Raw genomic sequence first — 22,314 nt, forward strand, 5'->3', positions numbered from 1 at the left:
AATTGGTGTGGGAAAACAATTTTGTCTACAGAATCCAATTCTGAGCTTCCAGCTCTGTTTTAAACCTATTTCATTAAGTATTGCAGTAGTTCCATTCAGTAGAATAATTAGTCCCTCAATCTACAACAGGACTGAGCGTGATAATGTATTATCCTCCATCGTCAGGATTGTGAGCTCAACATTACCTCATTTCATTTCAACTCTACATTAGCCGCGTAAGAAGGCAAGGTGGGTGATGTATGCTTTTCCTTCTGTCAACAATAGGCTCGAAAAGGAATACACATACTCCAAGATGGTGCTGGATATTTTCCCTCATCGTTGATAATATTATGCTGCAAGCAGTTCAAACACGACTGTATGCATATGCCACAAGTAATTCTAACTCAATCTGAAGTGTGCAACAAAAAAAAACTGAACAACTCACGTTGCACCAACTGTTCTCAGTCTCAAGAAGGCAGGAGTGAACTGGTAACGAACAAACCGTCCAGAATTAGAATCCATTCCGCCATTTTCATCGTCCTCATCTTCCAGCTCTGATAAATTTGAAAATCATAAAGTACAGTAATATTTTGTAAATGCCCTGCTGCACATTTAAAAAAATCTATGACAAACTGATTATGACAAACTAAAATGTGATACAGGTAGGCCACCGATTTTCCGGCGCCCTTGGTTCCTGAGCCTTGCCTGATTATCTGTCTTGCCGGATCAACAGAGGTCAGATAACAATAATTCAACAATACACTTCTCACCCACTAATTATACCACCCCCCCCCCCCCATGTCTCTAAAGCGCCATGAACTGCTAGAAACGTAAAAAATTATAATAATTTAAACCAATTAACTCTTTCATGACAGACTCATTTACAGGTATACGTGAAAGAGCGCATGCCACATGCAATGCCATCTGTGGTCGCCCAATGAACAAGTCTGGCAGTAGTGGGAATTTCAAGTGCGCTCTCGTAATTTTGTCCAGATTAAAGGAAGTGCCTGATCATCAATTGACGGAAAATCGGTGGTAGACCCATAGTTGTCATTTCCATTCATGGATTTTTGTACTATTACAGAAATACATGGATATTGCAAAATAAAGATTTGCCATTTTCCTTGCAAATCTTAACGTGCTAATTAAAAACAAAAAAAGATGTCGGTCATATTAATTACTGATTCTAGTTATATCAACAAGATAGTGATGGTGCTTTGCCAGACAACAAATTGTTTGATTTGTAACAATCAAATAATGACTGTAATCTACAATAAGACGATCAAAGAAAATTATCCCATCTGAAAGTAAGCTTTTGTGGTTTTATTGTGATACCAGATCAAGAGTTACTTTATTTACTGAATTGAGTTTCATAATTGCCACAGAGCAATAGAACATTTGCTTTTCCTATCAATTTTTTAAGAGATTTGTTTTACAAATGTTAAAAGCCTTCCATTGCCAATGTGGCTGGCTATTGTATGACATTTGAAAACAAATATTTGAGAGCAAGGATGCGGAAATGTCTGCATATTTACTTCAGCAAGATGTAATCAGAGTTTTTCTCGCCATTACCTTTATACATTTTAAAAACACAAGTGTTGAAGCAAATTGTTTTGATTGTATGCAAGTCTCCACACCCTTAAGGGAGATTAGCTCATTTGGAGCAAATTGAACATTAAACTTGTATTATTTCCAAATAACCCAAGATTACTCTCCAATAATCAGTGTAAAAAGCCTCACAATCAAATTAAATTTCACCCATGTTCTAATTGAGGCACTTTATTCCTAGAAATATATAATCCGTCTTCGTAATAGTCTGTTTAAACATTAGAAATTGGAACTGATATAGGCTGTGTGTAGCCCATTGAACCCGCTCGAACATTCTGTCAGTTCATGGTGGACTTGGTGGCTGAACATGATTCCACTTTCCTGCCCTATTCCCATAATCAAAGTTTCAGGTCAATGACCTCTCACCAGAACAGATGAAAGGTCATCAACCAGCAACTTGAACTCTTGCCCTCTTCCATGGCTGCTGTCTTACACAGTGCTACGTTGCATTGCCTGATTTTATTTAACAGTATCACGTCACTTAAATCTTATTGCCATTGATGCATGTAAGACGTACAACACAGAATGAGGTATTTTTAACAACCTCATCCACTCCGGTGAAAGAGAAAGCTTCCTAACCTCATTCTTCAAGAGAAACCCTTAGTCCATATCTCTTTAATTCTCAACACTTCAAATACACATCCACTTATCTTTCAAATGTAATGAGGACATCTGCACTATAAACCCTTCAAGTCAGAGTTCCAAACTCCTATGCCACCCTCTAAGAAATATTCCCTTCATAATATTCTTTCTACAAATAATTTTAAAACTATGCTCCCTAGAAATATATAATCCATCATTGTAATAAACATGTCTTAAACATTAGAAATTAGAGCTGATATGGGCTGTGTGTATATCTATGGAAAACTGGTTGTTCGGATTTATTCGATCTTGATCCCTTAATTTGTTTTTAAAAACACACCCACGTCACCCTTGAAAAGAAAATAGCAAACGATCAAATGTTTCCTCACTGCAACGATTTTACAGTCCTGACATCACTGTGCTGGGACCTCTGCCGCTCACGATACATATAAATGACTTGGATGTAAACGTACACGGGTTGGCTGGTAAGTTTGCAAATGACACCAAGATTGCTGGAGTCTTGGACTATGAGGAACACTGCCAAAGTATACAGCGGGATATAGATTAGCTACAGAAATGAGTGGAGAAATGGCAGATGGAGTTTAATCCAAGCAAGTATGAGATTATTTAATCTTTTGAATACTATTGGGAAGATCTTATCGCTTGTAAACTAGCAGAAACTAGGAAGTGGTGGGGAAAATGTAAACATTAAGATTGAAAATACCTGTACTAAAATACTAAAACATAAGTGCATTGAAGGAGAAAAATTGGACTAAGTGATATTTATATATTTAAATAAGATCCAAAATTCAGAGCATATATTACAGCAATCAGATTGCTCCCAATTTTCAAGCAGTTGTTATATATATTTTTCACTATCAATTTGGGAAAGTAGAACATGAAAACTTTCATCAAAATTTCAAACGCACTAAAGACATGTATCTAAAGGTGGATAGGCACATCATGCAAACATTGAATAAAACTGTCGAGTCACTATCAAAACTGGCACCATCAAACTCAAATAGTGAATTAGATGAAAGAAAGCTCTCAACAATCTTTTGGCTTTAAAGATTGCAGAAACGTTCTCACAAGTGTTACATACCAGAAGATGGTGGCTTGGCAATTTCAAACAAAACGGTCCCAGTTTCCATATCTCGAATCTTAAACCGTGTGAAGTCAATACCAAAAACGTTGTCTTCGGGCTTGCACAAGTAGGCTGGAAAATAATTTTTAGTTTAAAGTTTGTCTGATGTAACAAAGTTACCCGAACTTGTAGCACAAATGAAAAGTATAAAACATTTTGTTAAACCTAATTACTCAGCTCAATGAATTAATAATTGTCAGAGGAAATAGTCGAGGCAGGTATAACAACAACATTTAAAAGACATTTGGACAGGTACATGGATTGCAAAGGTTTAGGGGGACATGGGCCATATGGAACTAGCTTAGATGGGGCATGGACGAGTTGGGCTTAAAGGCCTGTTTCCACGTTCTATGACTCTAATTAAAATGACTTTGATCATGCATGGCAAATTCAAACCTATATGTACTTCAAACGCTGGATCAGGCTGGAGAAAAATTGCAAAAGTATTATTCAAGAGCTTTGTGAATTCAAGAGCTATGGGAATTTTTTTTGTCGACTATTTTTCTGCAAACTAATTTTGAGGTTGCAGGCTACAAATACAACTGCTCTCTTAAATAAAAATGGAATTACTGAATTTTGTGGGGAGATTGGATAAAAAGTAATCAGTCATGTTGTGCACACTTTTGGTACAATGGAATAGATTTGAGCAAAGACGATTCCTATCATAGGTTTTGTGCAGGAAAATGGTGCTAAAAAAGATTGGCAATGATTTTATTGAATGTTACAGCTGGAAAAGAGGCTGAATGAAACACTTCTATTTCAAATGTTCTAATTTCCCAATAAACGGCAAGGCACTCTTCACGAGTTGCATTCTATTGGGAACACATATTTCCTGCCAGCATGTCACTGTGTGCAAACTCCCTGGCAGAATTCAGCTCCAAGCTGAGGTACAATTTTTTTGCATGGCGCAAACTAACCTTTCAACGTTTCAAGAAGTAAAGCAAGATATCACAGACGTTGGTCACAAAACAAGCTGTAATCCTAATGAATAGAAGAGCAGGAATTTAAGCCGAATAGCCTACTCCCTTTTCACATTCTCCCCTGAATGTTTGTACTGCTAAAACCATACAAAAAACAGAAAATGCTGCAGAAGCAGGTCAGGCAGTATTTGAGGAAAAACAGAAATGATTGTTTCAGTATGATGTCCTTTCATTACTAAAAAAAGATGGCTATGCAACGAGTTTTAAGATGAAAGCAAACGGAAGAGAGAGTAGAGGAAAAACCAATGAAGTCTGTGATATGGCTGAGGGTGTGGTTTTCCTCAGGAGCTCCAGTTTCCTCCCACATTCCAAAGACGTGCAGGTTTGTAGGTTAATTGACTTCTGTAAATTGGCCTGAGTGTGTAGGAAAGAACTAGTATATGGATGTTCGTGGTCAGCCCGGACTCGATTGGCCAAAGGACAGGCTTAAAGGCCATAGAACGTGGAAACAGACCTTTCCACACTGTATCTCTAAAACTAAAAAAACTAAAATAAAAATATTGCAGTATGGCCAACCTGTTGGTGAGAATTTATTTATGGTTTAGTATTGCAGTCACAACACAAGTTAACAGTTTCCAGATTCATTGACAGTCATTTCTTGCATAACTCTTCTCACTGTCCCCTATGATCCATGCTCAATACTCTCTGCGAGATCTCTCACTTCAGCAGTAGTGACTTACTTTTTCAAAGCTAACCTAATTGTCCATAAGACCATTTCTTCCTCCACTTTCACAAAAAAAAAATTTCCTTTCAAATATGATTTCAACAATTGTAATGCAGACCATTCTCCCCCTTCACTACATGCTTCACCTACTAATTTATTATGCTACTATGTACTGCACCATTGGTTCAAACAGCCAACAATTGTTACAGCAGCTAGTAAAATGACGACTGATTGGAAAAAGAGAACTCTTAGCAAATGCAAACACAGAGGATGTAATGAGCCCATTTTTACTGACATTAAAATCTATAAAGAAGCATGTGCTCCAAAACTGCTGTCAAAATAATAGGCATTACCAGGCAGTGCACCGACTATAATTCAGCCTTACCTCCACCCCTTTACAGCTGCTTTAAACTACAATTATACTGCACGCACCACAAATACATCATTCCCAAACTAGAAACCACATTTCTTCAGTCAGAACAATTTGAAGATTGTTCCAGCACTCTAGTCTGAATTACACTACAGATTTCTATTGTTAATACATGTTATTTAGGGGAGCTGAAAATAAACTTCCTGTAGAATGAAATTTCAAAGCTTCACAATTACTGGAAATATTTTGGCACCATGGTAATGATTCAATCTTTTTTTTGATGTTTGACATTTGCAAACTTCCCGTTACAAGAGATCAAAAGTAGCTGAATTCCAATGTGATAATTCAAGTATAATTGAAATCACTGGAGTCCAATGGACTGATTTTGCTTCAATGTATAGATAGAAGACTTGGATGAAATCAATTCATTTTGCATCTGCAATTACATTGCATTCAACAGTGCATATAACATTAGAAGGCACATATTAGTTCCATTGTCACTTAAAAACATCAACTCTATCTAAAGGGTTCACCAGAATATTAATCGTCAGCATTTTTTAGCATGAAAGCTGGTTTATTATGTTTCAACTGTAAATTTAGATTATACCATATGAGCTACTATAATTTGTAATATTGCATTCTGAACCACGGTAGAGTCAACATTTTTCAAAAGATGATTTAATATATTTGATTCAGATATTTGTAGAAATCCCAGGAAATATTTTATCGTGGAATGTACAAATAAAAATTAAACTTTAGCTTTAAATCTGACAAAACCCATTAATAATTGCTGACACCAGGCTCCCATATTAAATACATTCAACAAAACATGGAAATGCCTTTCTTGGTACAAAGCATCATTCGTTATATTTCCTGTTTGGTACAGAAAGTATATTATTTTCTTCAGCTACAAGAATCCTGCTTTTTTTAAAGAAACTATTCTCTCCAACCTTATATATGCACCCAATTGTGAACATACCTTATATCTTTCCTCAGATCATTCTGTAGTACTTTCAATCCTCCCCTCCTCCTTCCCATATCTCCCTCTATCTTCCCGTCTCCACCCTTATCCTTCCTTTGTCCCGCCCCCCCTGACATCAGTCTGAAGAAGGGTCTCGACCCGAAACGTCACCCATTCCTTCTCTCCCGAGATGCTGCCTGACCTGCTGAGTTACTCCAGCATTTTGTGAATAAATCGATTTGTACCAGCATCTGCAGTTATTTTCTTATACCATCAAATATTTTAGTGTTTTACCTCCCAAATCAATCCTGGCATCAAATCTACCCCAAAACTGATTTCACAAGACTATTTTGACCATAAACTGTTACGGTGAATGGAGTTTTACATAGAAACATAGAAAATAGGTGCAGGAGGAGGCCATTTGGCCCTTCGAGCCAGCACCGCCATTCATTGTGATCTTCCACAATTCATTGTGATCTTCCGCAATTCATTGTGATCTTCCACAATCAGTAACCCGTGCCTGCCTTCTCCCCATATCCCTTGATTCCACTAGTCGCTAGAGCTCTATCTAACTCTCTCTTAAATCCATCCAGTGATTTGGCCTCCACTGCCCTCTGTGGCAGAGAATTCCACAAATCCACAACTCTCTGGGTGAAAAAGTTCCTTCTCACCTCAGTTTTAAATGGCCTCCCCTTTATCCTAAGACTGTGGCCCCCTGGTTCTGGACTCGCCCAACATTGGGAACATTTTTCCTGCATCTAGCTTGTCCAGTCCTTTTATAATTTTATATGTCTCTATAAGATCCCCTCTCATCCTTCTAAACTCCAGTGAATGCAAGCCTACAGTGAATACAAAAGGGGAAAGGCATTAAATCTGCTTCTACAAATGAAATGATGATTTGTTTAAAAACAGCTTGCATGGCAGGTGTCTCTTTATTTAGAGCAACTTTATGAAAGGCACATTTTCTGGGTACCTGCTCAATCACTAAACTACTTAAGCTTTTTTTATTATGAATTTTCTAAGCTATCCAATCATTTGCTTTATTTACAGCCATATCCAAATACACCATTTTGCAAACTTAACTTTACTGCATTTCCTAGCTTATTCCATCATATGGTGGACATCCAAGTCTGTTCAGAGCTTTTGTTTAAATGCAAAATAAAAAGGTCTGGATTAAAAATTCATCATTACAATACTTATGTTTCTTTACCAGGTTAAATATGACAATGATGATCATTTATGCTTCATTATAAAATCCAGGTGCTGATGGTGGATGGGAAGAGATATCATGAGAAGACGACAGACAGTATGTCCAACATCCAGCATTTATCGAGTGTTGTTACAGAAAAACGATTTTCTGCCAAATAAATGTTGCTACTTTCCGTAAAAATTACCAAGCATACACTTTCCCCATCATACCTTTTTAGCGAAACTATTTCATTCCATTTCCTCACCTGTAACAATCCAGCTTACTACTTATAAAAAGTGCCGCATAAATTCCATTCATATCTTTTAAAATAATTAAAACAGCTTATCATTGCTCAAAAACAATTTACAGTGAGGAAACATAGCTAACAAAATAGTATCATCTATAAAATAAGGAAAAACTTGCTCCAGTCAATGTTCCAATGAAATTGAATTCTCTTAAATCATGACACAATGTGGCTCACATTGCCTGCTTCATTGTGGCGTGTATAGCTTTAAAAATGTCTTTTCCGATGCGCAAATCTGTGAATGGGTTTTATACATAATTGCACTGCAGGATGCCTTTCAGTTTGTGGAGGCATTCTATCACCACAATTGTGCTTTACTGAAATTCCACATAAACGACTGCTTTTGTTAACCATTAAATTGTCATGACCCTAGTCAAAGCTGATTAATATCACAATGGATGACAACATAGGGCACGGAACTGGAGCTTTCTCTTACCATCTAGCGGCTATTAAAAGCCATTCGATCCTGACTACGGGCGCCGTCTGTACGGAGTTTGTACGTTCTCCCCGTGACCTGCGTGGGTTTTCTCCGAGATCTTCGGTTTCCTCCCACACTCCAAAGAAGTACAGGTATGTAGGTTAATTGGCTGGGCAAATGTTTAAAAAAATTGTCCCTAGTGGGTGCAGGATAGCGTTAGTGTGCGGGGATCACTGGGCGGCGCGGACCCAGTGGGCCGAAGGGCCTGTTTCTGCGCTGTATCTCTAAAACTAAATCTAAATCTATTTGGAGTGACCTCGAGCACTGTTACTGCAAGGTTACATTCAGCACTGATAGGGAATCAAGGCTCATCAGACAAAGAGGATTTATGAAATCCCAATTAATCAGCATCAGGTTTTTATGTTTAGTTTAGAGTTACAGCGTGGAAACAGGCTTTCGGCCCACCGAGTCCGCACCGACCAACGATCACCTGTACACTAATTCTATGTTATCCCAGTTTCGCATCCTACACACTTGGGGCAATTTACAGAAGCCAATTAACCTACGTACAAGCTCTGTACCGATACCACCCATAATCAGGACCGATCCCGGGTCTCTGGCACTGTGCAAACATATTACAGGTACTGACTGTACCAAAAATAAAGCTCTGTGATGGATTCAGATACAAGGTTTTGCAAATTTTGGAGCTAGAATTTCAACATAATAGAAATTGACATCAGTTTTCCCATTCCAACTTTGCCCAATTTACTAAAAGAATACACTACAAACTGAAGTTACTTTGCACGGAGCATTGTTTAGAAAATGTAGAAACGTTTTCTTCAGTTCGGTTCTCTGGAGATGTTGCCTGTTCTGCTGCGTTACTCCAACCTTTTGCGTCCTATTGTTTAAAAACAGTTACCTTACCAGTAGATGGACCTCAGCAATCAAAAAAATTAAAAAACGCAGATGTTGCACATCTGAAATAGTAAGAGAAAACACTACAAACATTCAGTAGGTCAGCCAGCATTTGACAAAAGGTCTTCAACATGAAACATTAAGTCTATTTCTCTTTACACTGATATCATCTGCCTTATTGCATTAATATTCCTTTCAAACCCCTTCAGAGGGGTACGCGACAGGGCTGCCCCCTCTCGCCGTTCCTCTTTGCGTTAGCCATTGAGCCGCTGGCAATCGGCATAAGAGGGCATGCGCTTATAAAAGCGATAATACTGGGTGGGGTGGAACATAAGATTTCGCTTTATGCGGATGATATTGCCATCTTTGTATCTGACCCTGAACATTCTGTCCCTTACCTATTCCAGCTTATTAATTCCTTTGGCGAGGTCTCAGGTTACACTATAAACTGGCAGAAGAGTGAACTTATATCGATAACAGCAGAATTAGACCCTGTATTCTTAGCCAACATGCAGTTTAAAACAAATCCAGACAGTATAAAATATCTGGGCATTAAAATATCGAAAAACCCCAAGACCCTTTTTAAAATTAACTTTACCGAAAGGTTGAACAAGCTAAAGGAGAACATAGAGAAATGGAGAACGTTGCCTATTTCCTTGATTGGCCGCGTGAACGCAGTAAAGATGGTCTCCCTGCCGAGAATTCTGTATTTATTTCAGAATGTCCCTATTTTTATCCCCAAATCCTACTTTAAGTTAATCGATTCTATCATTATGCCATTTATTTGGGGATATAAAGCACACAGGATCTCAAAAGCTTATCTTCAAAAAACGAGGGAACATGGGGGACTGGGGTTACCGTGCTTTTTATATTACTATTGGGCGGTCAATATTAGAGTCATGGTATACTGGCAGTATGCATATGAACGGGGAGTTGGATATGACCTGCCCCCTTGGCTGGCTATTGAAAAAAGCTTAACCCCAAAAACTTCTCTCCCTGCTCTCCTTTTTTCATTACCCAGATCTCTCACCTCTCTTAGAGAGGATCACTTCACTCTGTCCAATGCTCAGAGAATATGGCACCAAATTAGGAAAGCTTGTGAGCTTCCGAATACGTCAATGCACGCCCCAATCTGGCATAACCACGCTTTCCCCCCATCATTTACAGACACAGCATTCAGAGAATGGAGCTGTAAAGGGATAGTTACAATAAAAGATCTTTACATAAATAGACACTTTGCATCATTTGATCAGCTACAATCCAAGTTCTCATTGCCCAAAACTCAATTCTTCAGGTACTTACAGCTGAGAAATTATGTTCGACAAAACAATTTGCTTTTTGAGTCCCTGCCCGAAGACGACTCGTTGTCCAAAATTTTGCTGGGTCCCCCGGAAGCAAAGAACCTAATCTCATCTTTTGTAGATATCTTTTCAAACAAACTAGATAAATCTACTTTAAAAAATAAAACAAACCTGGGAAGAAGACCTTAACATTGAAATTGATGACGATGTCTGGAAGGTAGTACTGAAAAGTATAAAATCCTGTTCTATTAATTCTAGGCTACAACTGATTCAATTCAAGGTTATACACAGATTACACTACTCTAAGGTTAAGCTGCATAAAATCTTTCCTGATCTCTCACCTTTGTGTAATAGATGCAAGACCGCTGAGGGTACACTCGCTCACCATTTTTGGACTTGTCCAAAACTTCACAACTTTTGGTGTCTTTTATTTCAATGGTACTCTACTGTTTTAAACGTCACTTTAACTCCGGACCCTGAAACTGCTCTATTCGGGTATTCCACAACGCTTGAGAAGCTAGACCATAATGCTCGCACAATCTTGGTTTATGGTATGGTAATTGCCAACAGATGTATTTTGAAACTATGGAAATCAGACTCTGCTCCTCAGTTTGAGACTTGGTTAAGAGAATTAATGGGCATATTACACGTAGAGAGGTTGAGATATGAATTGTCTGGCAACCCTCAAAAGTTCTTCAACATATGGAACCCAGTGCTGCAGCATATTAAGGACAAGTAAAACTATCCCCTCAATGCCACAGGCTTTTGTACCTTCTTTGAATCCAGCAGTGAAAATACTGAAATATTTGACTTGTGAAAATTACCTTGCCTCATGTTTTTGTGCTTTTGTCTTTTTTGTCACATTGTAGTTATGTTTTTTTAAAATTTATTTTTATTTATTTATTTATTTGTTTTTGTTTGTTTGATTTCATGATTATGTAGGGAAGGGGAGGGATGGGGTTTACTGTTGTTGTTATATGCACTGTAATCAATTAAATTCTGGAGAGAAGGAATGGGTGACATTTCGGGTCGAGACCCTTCACCAGACTAGCAAAGGCAGATTCGGGTCTCGACAGGAGATGGATTAACAGAAAACTGTTAATTAACAGGACTAACAGAAAACTGTTCACCCTACATCACCACTACTCCAAAGTGAAGGACACACCAACCTCTGTGATGGAGCTGCAATAGAAACATTGCAAGTCATTGTTGGCTCGATCACTGAAGCAGATGAAGGATTGTACAACATCTGCAAGCAAGGCCTTTCACTAATAAGACCTTGCCGTACAGTGACAATAACTGCCCTCTGACAATAACGGTTCATGCCAAGACCCTGGAAACAGTCCTCTTCCTATTCATCAGGAGCTGTAACTTAGCAAAGGCAGATTCAAATTAGCTTACTGTCAAACACACCAGGGTGCAATTAAATTCCTTGTTCACATACAGCTCAAAATAAACAGTACACATAAAGTAATGATAAATACAAAAATAAATACAAGTGCAAAACAGCAGAGTAGTTCAAGTTTGCAACGCAAAAAATATATAATAATGGAATAACTGAATGAGTTGAGTAAAAGTACTTGGCACTCCTGAGGGAATGGGATGTGAAAGAGGTGATTGGTTCCAGAGTCAGATAGCTAGAGGAAGAAGCTATTCTTAAGACTGATGTCTGGGTTGTTCTGGAATTCTAACTCAGCGCCCTGAAAGTCGTACCGATATCACACTTAGCTTTTTAGTTAATCTTGAAACCTCAGATCTGGACTTTAACAGAGAGGGAGTTTCCCTAATCATCCAAGGTTTCTGGTTAAGATTGACCTTAACATACCAAACTGAAGAAAAATGCACCACAATGTTGAACTGATACATTTCTTTTGATTTCCAATGAACCCACGGAAATACCAGACAATAACACATTTAAAAATCAGGCCACAAAAACAAAACTCAAGCTTCAAATTTTAAAACTTTTATCTCACAGGGTACAGTTAATTATTATACTCTTAAATGCTAACAGTAAATCGTTAGCATTTTAGGAATGCAGAGCCTATTCATCTGAAACAGAGCTTCCTTTCTCTCTCCTCCAGATTAATTTCACCTCCCGGTTGCTAATCATTTTACCTCCCCTTCCCATATTGACTTTTCTGTTCTTGGCCTCATCGCCAGAGCGAGGCCACACGCAAACTGGAAGAACAGCACCTTGTATTCCGCCTGGGTAGTCCACAACCCAACAATCTGATCATTGAGTTCTCCAATTTCAAGTAATACCCCACCCTCCTACCCCAGTGCACACACATTTCTCTCATCACCCACCATCCTGCTCCGTTTCCCTCCTCTATACTCATCTCCCACCCTTGACTTTGCCGAGACCCCATTTCACTTTTATCCCCCTCAATCACCCACCCATATCCCTCCCTCCAGCTTCTTTTCTTATACCCTTTTGTCTTTCTTCCACCTCCAGCTTTTGTCCACTAACTCCACCCATCTGCCAACCACACCCCCTATCATTTGCCAGGATCTGCCCCACCCCCACCTCTCTTTTCCAGCTTTCACCCCAACTACTCCATCAGTCTGAGGAGTCCTGACCCGAAATATCATCTGTTCATTCCCTCCACATATGCTGCCTCACCCACTGAGTTCCTCCACTTTGCTTTTTGCTAAGAATTCCAACATCTGCAGTCTTTTATGTCTCCACATAGTGTGCATTATTCTCTTGATTCTAAGATTGGATGCAAGGAAAAAACCAATGGTCACAAGTGGCAATTAAATTTCTACATTAAGTGTACAAAAATCAAACTTTAAACAGACTGCAGTCAATAAGTTAATAATACATGAATATAATAATGCATAAAATTGATTTACAGCTGAATTACCAAACCACAAAATTACTTAGCTAAATGTACTAAGGCCAACTCTGTGACAGTACTGTATTCAACTGACAGCCCACAATACTGTGCTTTGAAAAGTGTAAGCTGCTTTCCAAAATGTTACACTTTATTGCAAGTACTTATTGCAGTAATATTGATCCAAATGTTCTTCAATCCTCATAAAATCTTTCTGTGTCGTGGACTTTTTGCACTAATATTGGGGTTTCTAATTAATTGGGTTTGTTTATTATTTGTTGTCTAAAAATGCGGTATTTATAGATCTGCTGCAACTCAGAATTCCAATGTTCCATTGTCAGTACACATGACAATTAAACACTTGACAAAAATTAAGCTTCAATGAAAAAACAATGAACCAACGAATGGCCTTCAAATTTAAATAAATCATCTACTAACTTCAATATGAATAAAATATGTTAAAAACTAATAGAAAGTATAGGGGAAGGAAGTCTGGGTGTGCTTGCAATCTTTTCCTCTCTCAATTGATTCAAATCAATCGCAATGGAAAGTTTGCACCTCATTTCAACCTACTGGAATATTTTAATGGGGCGACTTCATGAATTATTCTACAAAGTTCCAGCAAACAAACCTCTACCAATCTCACATTCACTGGCAATCTTATTTATTAAGGCATATCCGGATGACAAATGAGAGGCTATTTTGCCATTCCCAACCATGACAGATTTCACTCTGAAGATAAAAACAAGCTTATAAAAACACTCCATCTTTTCTTAGAAAAGACACACAAAGTGTGGCACAATGTTAAAGATAACTAAACATAGCACAAAAAGTAAGGAAATTTGTGTTTGGTAGATTATTTCTTTGTTGTAACAATGCTTCTTGGCAATAAATCTTATACCGTTGGAAAGCCTATTTATTTCCCTTTTAAATGATGCCACATTTGTAAGGAACATGCATTTGTGGGATGAGCAGCAGAGCTGAGTATATGGGTTGCGCCCATGAAAAATTTGCCAAATCTTCTCTGCCAATGCCAAACAGCTTATTCTGCTGTTGCTATTGACTCTTGTTTTGAGCTTCTGGTACCCCCAGGTGCTGCAATCAGGTGCCTGATTGGCACCTGATTGGCAGCATCTGTGAGCATGGGCCCTGCTACAGTGGTCAGTAGGTGTCTGCTCCAAGAATCGGCATGCCACGTTTGACTGATCTGGATAGGCCCCGTGCGATAGGGCAACTTCAAGCTGGTGTTCCGCAAAACCAAGTTGCGGCATTATTTGGAGTGAGCCCTAGTACCATCTCCAAAGTGAAGGCCATGTTCCATATAACGGGAGATGTCAGAGACAGGCCGCGAAGTGGGCGTCCCAAGAAGACGACACCCGAAGAAGACCGTTTCCTCACCCTGTCAGCACTTAGGAACCGTAGGCTGTCTTCTACAGATTTGCAGTCAAGGTTTGCAGGACGATATGGCCGACGGTTCTCTGCCCAGACAATTCGGAACAGACTGCACGCAGCCGATCTCCGGTCTCATAGGGCTGCCAGGAGGCCTGCCATGACTGCCCTTCACCGTCAGGCCCGTTTGCGCTGGTGTCGGCAACACGTGCACTGGAACCTGAACATGTGGAGGAACGTTATGTTCAGCGATGAGTCCAGATTCTGCCTACGGCAGTTGGATCATAGGGACAAAGTGTGGAGAAGACGCGGAGAACGCTATGCTGATTGCTGCACCGATAGAGTAACATCTTTTGGTGGAGGCAGTGTGATGGTGTGGGGCGGCATCTCCCTCACTGGAAAAACGAGGCTTGTCATCATTGGAGGCAATCTCAATGCAGAGAGATATCGAGATGAGATTCTACAACCAGTGGCAATCCCATATCTCCACAGTCTGGGACCGAACTCTATCCTCTAAGATGACAATGCTCGCCCCCCACAGAGCAGGGTTTCTGAGACTACCTCCAGAATTTGGGAGTGGAGAGGATGGAATGGCCTGCCAGCAGTCCTGACCTCAACCCCATTGAACACTTGTGGGATCAGCTTGGGCGTGCTGTTCGTGCCAGAGTGACCAACACAACCACGTTGGCTGACTTGCGACAAATGCTGGTTGAAGAATGGGATGCCATCCCACAACAGTGTGTGACCAGGCTGGTGACCAGCATGCGGAGGAGGTGCCAGGCTGTTGTGGCTGTGTATGGTTCTTCCACAGGCTACTGAGGCTCCTGTTTATTAAATGAATAAGTTGTTAAATTGCCAATATGTCTTGTTTCTTCAGACTTCAATCATCCAATCCACCAAACAACAACGAACAAGAGTCAATGGCAGAATAAGCTGTTTGGCATTGGCAGAGAAGATTTGGCAGATTTTTCATGGGCGCAACCCACATACTCAGCTCTGCTGCTCATCCCACAAATTCATGTTCCTTACAAATGTGGCACCATTTAAAAGGGAAATAAACAGGCTTTCCAACGGTATAAGATTTATTGCCAAGAAGCATTGTTACAACAAAGAAATAATCTACCAAACACAAATTTCCTTACTTTTTGTGCTATGTTTATATAGGAAGGGACTGCAGATGCTGGTTTACACCCAAGATGGACACAAAAAGCTGGAGTAACTTAGTGGGTCAGGCAGCAAAGGAATAGGTGACCGTTTCGGGCCGAGACCCTTCAGACAGTTAGGGGAGAGGGAACTGACAAATATGAAAAGGCACTTAGAACAAATTAATGAAAAAATTGCAAAAAGACATCCAGCAAAGATGATCAAGGAAAGGTGGAGCCCACAACTGTCTATTGTGGGTTGTAGAAAAGGTGATAATGAGTAATAACTGGGTTTTGAGTTCATCGTGTTAGCAAAAACACTGAAGGAAAAGTTCACAATTTAAAGATTACATCTGGTACTAAACCACTTAATGGTTTGGTTGAAATGCAAGAGGCAATTGAGTTATTTTAAACATTGATGCACATATCAGGCAAGTTTCATTGGTCACTTTAATATATTAAGAGCAATTAATGTTTAAAGTGTAATTAAGATTTTAAGATATCAATTTTGCCATGTTGGCCAAGATTAGTTCAGAAGAGTTACTCATGTGTAAGCTATTTTTCAACTGATGCCTTCATTTATGTTGTATAAACATATTTAGGATATTGGCTTACAGAACATAAAGCTGGCTTTCAGTCATCGTGAGGAGCAGCAGCATCCAGTTAGCCAGACAAATGCTTTGTGGAATGGCTACATTTTACAATGCGAGTTGATTACAAATGTGAATCGCTGACTTTTCCCAAAAACAAAGAACACTTTGAAACAAAACAGAAAATGCTGGAAACTCACAGGAGGCCAAACCACCTCTGTACAGAGAAACTGGGTCAACATTTTAATTCAGAGATATTTTGTCTCCAATCTAACAACATCGATTTTGTTTCTCTTTCCACATGCATCCTGAACTTCTGAGTATTTCCAGCATTATCTGTTTCGTTTTAGATTTCCAGCAACTGAAGTTGTTTTGATTAATGCTCAGAACCACTTGAAAGCTATCTTATGTTTTTCTTCTATACAATTTAGCAAATTTTAAATTCTAAATTTTTAAAATCATGACTTGGTTTTCAACTCAATTCCATCATAAGAGCTATTACGAGAGGTTGAGCAAGTTATGACTCTATTCCTTGGAGCACGGTAAGAATGAGGGCTGATCTTATAGAGGTTTTACAAAATCACGAGGAATAGATCGGGTAGACACACAGAGCGTCTTGCCCAGAGTAGGAGAATCGAGAACCAGAGGACATACCTTGGTGAGAGATTTAATAGGAACCAAGGGATAACCTTTTCACACAAAGGATAGTGGTTGTATGGAACGAACTGCCGGAGGAGGTATTTGAAGCAGGACTTCACAATGTTTAAGAAACATTTAGACAGGTATATGGAAAGGCAGGTTTAGAGGGATATGGGCCAAACGCAGGTAGCTGGGGCTAGTGTAGATGGGATAGGGCGGTCGGCATGGGCAAGTTGGGCTTGTTGCCACGCTGTATGACTATATGACTCTGACACTAATAATACACCCACCCATGATGCTCCCTTAGCCAGAGTTCAAATAAATCCAAATCCTGGGATTTATTTTCTCGACAGAATCCCTCTGGGCCATTATAAATATTTACATTGACAAAATTGCAGTTAGAGTTGACACATTTTCTGTCAACTATTCAAATGGTTTGCAGGCTGCAGTTAAAATTGAAAGATATTTTAATAATCACTTACTGGTCAGAGTTCAAGTCCTAGCAAAGCAGGTGTGGAATTTGAATAATCTAGAATTCAAAAGAAAATAACTTGAAGTATTGCAAAAGAAACCACCAGCCCGAATTATAATGTCTTTCTGCAGAGTGTGGTTGATCCCTGACATGGCTTAACATTTAGGGATGAGCAATAAATGCTGGATTTGCCATATTCTGAAAAGTAAATCGTGCTGCTTCCAGAATCAAAAAAAGAAAATATACAGAAATATCGAAGTGAGCTTATCAGGTGGAATTGAAGAAAGTTTCCAAGATTGGGTATAAACATTACGTCATTGGTGAGAAAACACAAGATAATCTACAAGCAATTCTCAGTACTCTCACTTGCTCTTATGCAAGCTATATTTCAACTCATTTATTTCGTATAAACATATTCAGTATATCTGCTTCAATTACCTGAAGTACATAATCGAATTCTGGTGCATTCAATACTTTATGTTCTCTGCTCTTCTGTATAACCTGCTTCATATTCTGCAGGGATAAACTCAAGCACTCAATTCATGGATTAATAAAAACATGTCTTACATGTCATTCAACATCAACATAAAGATCCTTCAAAATTATCTTCTCCAGGTGCTCTGTCCAAGACTGACATATCCAAGACTTGGCATTACATTAACATTCCTCTAGTCATAGTTGCCATGTAAACTATGTTTACAAGCCATAGCTTGTAATAACCATATACTACAGTCTCATATGTGCTGTTTAATGGTGAATTTTATAGCCCTGCAGTCCCTGCTACACATTCAATTTTAGATAAGCATATATCATCACATGGAAGTGAGGCAATAATTTAAGCTTAAGTTCATTGCAATCACTTTGCTGTTGTCTTAATAGCACAGATGTCTTCAAAAGGCTTCATGTGCATTATTATATGCATCTTTTCATTGAATCCCAACAATTCATTGCACCAATGGGCTTGTCAGAAGGAATAACATACCTACAACGAAAAGGATATCGATGAATAATTAGTATTTTTGAAGCACATAAGGATGTGTAGAGTGAAATATACCCTGCTTCAGCAAGTAACTACACAATGTTAAAGCTGATCCTCTGAAAGCACGCTGGGACATTGCCAATAACACCTCCAGGCTCCTGGACAGATGCGTCTGCTGCAGGATCCTCAACTTTCTGACCCGCAGACCACAATCAGCGAGGATTGGTGATATCTTTCACAATATTTCTCAACAATGGTACCTCGCAAGGATGCGTTCAGTTTCCAAGTTTTCAGATAACACCACTGTGGTGGCTGGATCATGAACAATGACAAGATGGAGTACAGGAAGGAGATAGGAAACTTAGTAAAGATGCTCCTCGACTTACGATATTTTGACTTTACGATGGTGCTCAGCGGTAGAGTTGCTGCCTTACAGCGAATGCATCGCCGGAGACCCGGGTTCGATCCTGACTACGGGTGCTGTCTGTACGGAGTTTGTACGTTCTTCCCATGACCTGCATGGGCTTTCTCCGAGATCTTCAGGTTTCCTCCCACACTCCAAAGATGTACAGGTATGTAGGTTAATTGGCTTGGTGTATGTGTAAATTGTCACTAGTGGGCATAGGATAGTGTTAATGTGCGGGGATCGCTGGTGGGCCAAACGGGTCTGTTTCAGCGCTGTATCTCTAAACTAAACTAAATGGCAGCAAGCCGCAACTCCCAGTCAGCCACGCGATCAGGTGTATTAAGTGCATTTCCGACTTACGATATTTTCGATTTACGATGGGTTTATCGGAACGTAACCCCATTGTAAGACAAGGTGCATTTGTAATATGGTGTTGGAAAAACAACATCTCCCTCACTTCCAACGACAAAGGAGCTAATCATCGACATCATGAACCCTGGTGGAGTACATGCCCCATTCAGCATCAATGATGCCGAAGTGGAAATGGTCGGACTTCAAATGCCTTGGTGTAAACATTACCAACTATCTCGTGAACCTACGACATTGAAGTGACATTCAAAAAGACACATCAACAACTGTACCTCCTCGGGTGTCCGAGGAAATATGCCATATCTCCAATAACTCATAAACTTTTACAGATACTCCGAAGAAACCATACCGTCGGCTTGCATCACAGCTTGGTTTTTAACCAGCTCTTCTCAAAATTGCAAGAATGCACTGTTGCAGATGCATTCCAGGTTCTCACGCAGACCAAACTCCTCCCCATTGACTCCATCTACACTTTACACTTCCTCGGGAAAGCAGCCAACATAAAAGACTTCTCCCACTCCAGTCATTCCTTCTCATCTCCGCTCCCACTGAGCAGAAGACAGAGAAGCTTGAAAGCAAGCAGCACCAGACTCAGGAACTGCTTGTTCCTCTCTGTTTCAGGCTTCTGTGGTCCTTCTGTAAACGAGGGTATAGTTCTATTCTCCTCATCCTCTGGGCAGACTGATTCTCTTCTGTCTCATTGTGGACCTTATCTCTGGAACTGTTGCGCAACAATGCTGAGAATTATATTCTGCACTGTGTTTCTTTTCCGTTACTCTACCTATTGTACTTGATTTTGACTTGATTATATTTATGTGCACTATTATCTGATTTGACTGATAATAGGCAAAACCAAGTTTTTCATTGTACACGTGACAATGATAAATCTAAACTGAGAATATCCACACATCAGCTAAGTGTAGTTTTGGATTAGCAGCAGCAAATCATAGCGTGACTATTCTATTGAAAGGTCATCAGCCTGGAATGAGAATCTTGTTCTTCTCTCCACAGATGCTGCCTGATCTGCTCAGTATTTCAAGCATTTTTTGTTTCCTCTCATAATTCTACCACCTATAGTATTTTGCTTGGGGGTTAAAGTTTTAATAGCTTAACAGTAAACCACACATATCAAGACGATCAATTGACCAAATCCACAGAATGATACCAACAAAATTTGCAAACCATGCTAATAGTTGTGCTAACTATCTTCATAATGTCCAACAGAACAAAATAGAGATATTTGCTGTGCGTATAACTGCCGTTGTTATGCAGATAAAATATCACCAGATATATGTTTTGATAGCATTAAACCACTGCTGAAATTGCTATAGTTTCATCTCCTGCAAGGATTCGTATAAATACATGACATCAAGAGTTATCTAGAGTCAGCAGCCAACAAATACAAACATGTACATTAGGTTTCTATTATCTTCAGACTTGTCTGGCATTTTAGTACCCTCGGCTTTCAATCTTAATCAAAAGCATCTGACGATTCTGAGCCTTTCAAAAGGCCTTCAAAATGTCTGGCTGCTTATGACATTTCCATTAAGCTGCCTCCTCATGTTAAATTTAATTTGCACAATTATTTTGCTCCCCTTAAACAAGTTATCAGGATTGCCATAACTACAAACGAGCTTACCACAGAAATTTAAGTGCGAACACACTTCGGCTTTGTATTTGTTTAAAACCCATAACTATACATACTTCACACCAATACCAAAATAAAAATCTGTTTTTAATCATTGGTAAAAATTCTCATTTCCTAAACAGGACTACCACTTAGGAAGTTAGGTGTGTGAAGGTTGAGGAATCATATCAATGAATCAAAGAATATTCGCCAGATTAGGCAGCAAAAAAAGGGCTTACTTTTCAATAACCAAATCTCAAAAGATAGAATGAGAATTAGAACAAGAATCAAATCGGCAACATAAGGACAGGTTGCGTATGATGTAAGAAACTGCATGGGTTGAAGTGTTGAGCTGAAAGGACCAATGCTCAAAGAAATGTACCAACTTTAAACAAAATCTCCTCTGCGGTAACCATAATCAGTCTGTAAGCACAACTTTCTCTTTGGTCTGAAGGCAATGCGTTTGAAGAACATGGTCTCCTGCAGAATTGATTCACCGATTATGTGACCAATCACACACCCACATTTAGTTAAATTTAGTTGAGCAGTGTTAATTCCATTGTGATTACTGTATTTTTAATTACAGCCTGGCTCAGAATATTTGATAGCTTGCTATTTTATGGTATTCCAATTCTCTGACATTTAAAAATCCACTTAAATCAATCTCACAGCACTGTTAAATGACAAAATTCATGCTTCAGTGTAAAATATAGCCCATAAATGCAGTGACTCATTGTGGGTGATATTTCAATTAGGTACCAAATGTCAAGTTAAACTTGTCAGATACTATCAACGAAAATAAGGCAAAATAAATAAACATTATTTTCTGAAGCCATGGGAAATCTATCAAGAGCTCATCCCTATTTCTTTACAATGTACAAAAACATCTTCCAAGTCTATACATAATGTGATAATATCTGTAACAAGTCTGCATTTGTAAGAGCTGATCAGAGATGATATCACATATAGGGCTTAATATTAATCTATCAGAGAAAGCTGTCATATCAAACTCTCACATATAACCTTAAACATGCATTCCAATAAGCGGCAAACCAAGACCTGACCCATCTCAGCATCAGAAAAATCAGTGGATCAATACAAACTGATTTGTAGCTAACACGGGATTAATACAGAAATTAATCATCGGCACAGCATGGTAAGAAAAGTTTTTAACTATACAAATTAAAGTTGCTAATCAAATTATCTTAGATGTAATTAGACTTTTCAGCACCAAGACAGCAACAAGCAGATTTTACCCACCAAATCCTGCAAGGATCAAAGAACAGCCTATTCAAGAACTGCATTATTTTAATTTAATTTTCTCACCTGTCCCAAAGCTGCACCATCAAGGCAACTCATTATGCATCATCCAACTAACCTTTGTCTGTATGTAATCCCTGTAGCAATTGTCAGTGACTAATTAGCTCATTGGATATGTCATCTGACCAA

General features: G+C 39.0%; 1 protein-coding gene across 1 annotated transcript in view; it reads right to left on the reverse strand.

Moving 5' to 3' along the window:
• The window catches only part of unc119b (unc-119 lipid binding chaperone B), a 40,897-nt gene that overhangs the window by 11,316 nt on the left and 7,267 nt on the right, over nt 1-22,314 (reverse strand). Inside the window, exons 2-3 of the mRNA XM_078421184.1 lie at nt 3,272-3,385; nt 425-533 (exon numbers count right to left, since the gene is read on the reverse strand). Of these exons, the coding sequence (XP_078277310.1) occupies nt 425-533; nt 3,272-3,385 (223 nt within the window). The remainder of the gene's footprint in view (nt 1-424; nt 534-3,271; nt 3,386-22,314) is intronic.

This window comes from Rhinoraja longicauda, chromosome 25 (genome assembly GCF_053455715.1).
Source record: "Rhinoraja longicauda isolate Sanriku21f chromosome 25, sRhiLon1.1, whole genome shotgun sequence".
NCBI classification, from domain to species: domain Eukaryota; kingdom Metazoa; phylum Chordata; class Chondrichthyes; order Rajiformes; family Arhynchobatidae; genus Rhinoraja; species Rhinoraja longicauda.